Source organism: Brachyhypopomus gauderio, chromosome 1 (assembly GCF_052324685.1).
Source record: "Brachyhypopomus gauderio isolate BG-103 chromosome 1, BGAUD_0.2, whole genome shotgun sequence".
Lineage (NCBI taxonomy): Eukaryota > Metazoa > Chordata > Actinopteri > Gymnotiformes > Hypopomidae > Brachyhypopomus > Brachyhypopomus gauderio.
The window spans coordinates 12,560,160-12,563,412 of NC_135211.1; the positions used below are offsets into that span (position 1 = coordinate 12,560,160).

The following is a 3,253-nucleotide window of genomic DNA, read 5'->3' on the forward strand; positions in this document are numbered from 1 at the left end:
TCGCACGGTGTGTGCGGTTGCATATGTGTGTGTGTGTGTGTGGGTGTACATACGTGTACTTGTGTGTGCATAAATGCGTGTAGTTGTGTGCAGGTGCATATGTTGTGTGTGTGTGTGTGTGTGTGTGTGTGTGTGTGTGTGTGTGTGTGTGTGTGTGTGTGCAGTTGGTTACAGCAGCAGCAGGGGACCAAGGCTACAACCATCCCACCAAGAGCAACACATGGGTGTGTTTGTGGTTAATCATAACATCATGGCACATTATACAGATTCGTCTAAGAATAGCGCCCCCACTGATAAAGAAAACAAAACTTCAAAAGAAAAGTCTTTGGGCAACAAAGGGAACTTGTTGAGTGGTTGAATGTGCAACGAGGTTTGTGCTTTCAGGCCATCTGAGGGAAGGATGAACGCGTTAGAAGAACACGTGATGATTTAGGAGAAATTACGTCGGCCCTCTCTGGAACTATGACGCGTGGAGGTAGGGGCACAGGACAAATCTGCTCGTCGCAACAGGAAGTGACATCCTCCCGCTTGAGGTGGGGGGGAGGGGGCCATCGGCTTAGGCCGGCGCAGGGGTCAGTGGCGTTCCGTCTCCATGGACACCATCAGCTGAGTCATGCCTCTGCCCTCCCATCCTAAGCCCCACCCCTCCATGTTTCTCTGTCCTGCCCTCAGTCACTAAGACTAATAAAACCGGGGGGGGGGAGGCTACAGGACGGAACAGGCTGTGTGAGGAGCCGGACAGCAGCTGAGGCTAAGGAGAGGGACAAACACGGAGACAGCTGTCGCCACGACTACAGCATGCGCGCGCGCACTCACACACACACAGACCCACGCACACCCTAAAAACAACAATATGGGCTACTGCTAGTCCAGGGTGTCACACCCTCCGTCTCTCTGTGTCCGTATTGGACTTGTTTTATGTGTCATCCACCACACACGCTCTATCTGTTCCCGTCTTGGTGCCAGACACTGATAACATCTTCTGCCATTGACAGTGTTTGATAAAAGCACTGATAAAGTCATAAAAGATAATGCCATTAATAAAATCTTCACAGCAGACGGTTAGCTTCTTTCTTTTTTATTGCTAAACAGAATGAACACATGTAAACTCTTTCTCACTCTCTCTCACTCTCTCTCTCACTCTCTCTCCTTGAGGAAAACCCTCACCTTCAATCTCACTTCCCCACAACATCGCTTATACTCTCACTCGCTCACACACTTTCAAACTCGCCTTTCCTCACACACACTCTCCCTCACTCACACTCACACACACTCACACCCCGTCATGCCCTCACAGTCTCTCCGGCTCATTCTGGACCGAGCGGTCTCGGTGGCTGAAGGAGCTCAAACCCTGAAACACGTCACTTGGAAAGTGAGTCACCTGCATCTGTCCCTCACTGTCTGCTAACCAAGCTGCCCGCACACACACACACACACACAAACGCGCACACATAAACACGCACACACACACAGCACATACACACACACACACACACACACACACACACACACACACACACACACACACACACACACACACACACACACACACACACACAGCTCTCGTCATCCACTTTAAGTCTCTGCTCCTATAATGTGATTCATGGAAATGAATCAAGTAATTTGGAAAATATCAGAACACAGACACCCGTGAGACCAGCCGTTTGCGGTTAGTCTACAATATCTCATGGCAAGACCAGTAAAAAAAGACAAAGAAAATCATTCTAACATCAAATAGATCAACACATGAATGAAATAAGATGAGCTTGAATCCTAAACAATACAGCTGATTTCTCAGGTTAGCCCACATAGAAAAACAAAACACATAGATTTGTTAATTTCAATTAAAGTGCTGTATGTTAAGTCATGAATATGTGGAAATGTGCAAATGAATACTAGTGAGTATGTTTGTGTGTGTGAGTGTGTGTGTGTGTGTGTGTGTGTGAGTGTGTGTGTGTGTGTGTGTGTGTGTGTGTGTGTGTGTGTGTACATACAAGGCAAGGACTGTGTGCCTACATGTGTCTGTGAGACAAATGGATTATGTGTATGTTAGGTGTGTTGCTGTACGGAGTGTGGTCAGGGAAGAGTGTGTCAGGGAGTACTAATTGAAGATGATAAAGTGTGTGAATGAGTGAGTGAGTGTGTGTGTGTGTGTGTGTGTGTGTGTGTGTGTGTGTGTGTCAGAGAGAGAGAGGGAGAGGCAGACTGCTGCTCTACCTGCCCTTCCTGAGGGGCCGCTGGCTGTCACCACTGTACCTGCTGAGGCCGCCCCCCGCGTGAGAGGAGAGGGGGACCCCACAGGGGTGGAGGGGTTAGAGGGGAAACTACTGCTGGTGTGGTCAGGAGAATAAATCTGAGAAAGAGAGAGAGAGAGAGAGAGAGAGAGAGAGCAACCATCAGTAAAACCAGTCTAGCTTCTCTTTAAACACAACCTGCTGTTCTCTGTCTTTTGGTTTATGGTCTCCGTTAGCGCCTCTTGCGCCAAAATTGCCTCATCAATTCTGCTGATTTTACTGGCTGAGAAGCTATAAAAAGGCCCACAGCATACATATGGGTCTTTAACAATCTGCACCACCCTCTGTAATAGCTGTAGGGAAAAAAAAAACCTTCCTGTGCACAGTGCTTTGTGTAACAACCTGGATGCCAGGACCATTTCCCAGAATACCTTGCTCGTAGGTCATTTACCATTATGCAGTAACCAACTATACACAATACATGAAGAACATATGCATCACAACACACACAACGCCTAAGAGAGAGAAACGAGCACTACCAGTACAGAACATTCAAACGTCTACAATAAGAGGCCGTAATACTCTGCACCCAAACACCTCTATTGAACTCTGCTCACATTAGTTTACTCCAGAGTGTGGCGGCCATGTAGAACTGACAGAGAGACATCTTGAATGGATGGGGAGAGGGGGAGAGAGAAAGAGAGTGAATGGGGAAAAAGAAAATAAAAAGTTAAGAAGGAAAGATGGAAAAAAGATAGACAGAACCAGTGAATAAGAGTGAAGGAGTCAGATAGAGTGAGAGAAAGAGAGAGAGAGAGACAGGGAGAGAGTGACCTAGAGGGGGAGAGAGAGGGATAGAGAGAAAGAGGGAGAGGGAGAAGGAGAGAGGGATAGAGGGAGAGATAGAGAGAAAGGCAGAGAGGGAGAGATAGAGAGAGAGAGAGGGAGAGAGAGGCAGATAGGGAGAGAGAGAGATAGAGAGAGAGAGAGGGAGATATATATATATAGAGAGAGGGAGA

At 47.6% G+C, this 3,253-nt stretch overlaps 1 protein-coding gene across 1 annotated transcript in view; it reads right to left on the reverse strand.

Moving 5' to 3' along the window:
• tcf12 (transcription factor 12) overlaps positions 1-3,253 on the reverse strand; it is a 51,040-nt gene that overhangs the window by 12,252 nt on the left and 35,535 nt on the right. Inside the window, exon 10 of the mRNA XM_077018025.1 lies at positions 2,218-2,353. Coding sequence (XP_076874140.1) covers positions 2,218-2,353 — 136 coding nt within the window. The remainder of the gene's footprint in view (positions 1-2,217; positions 2,354-3,253) is intronic.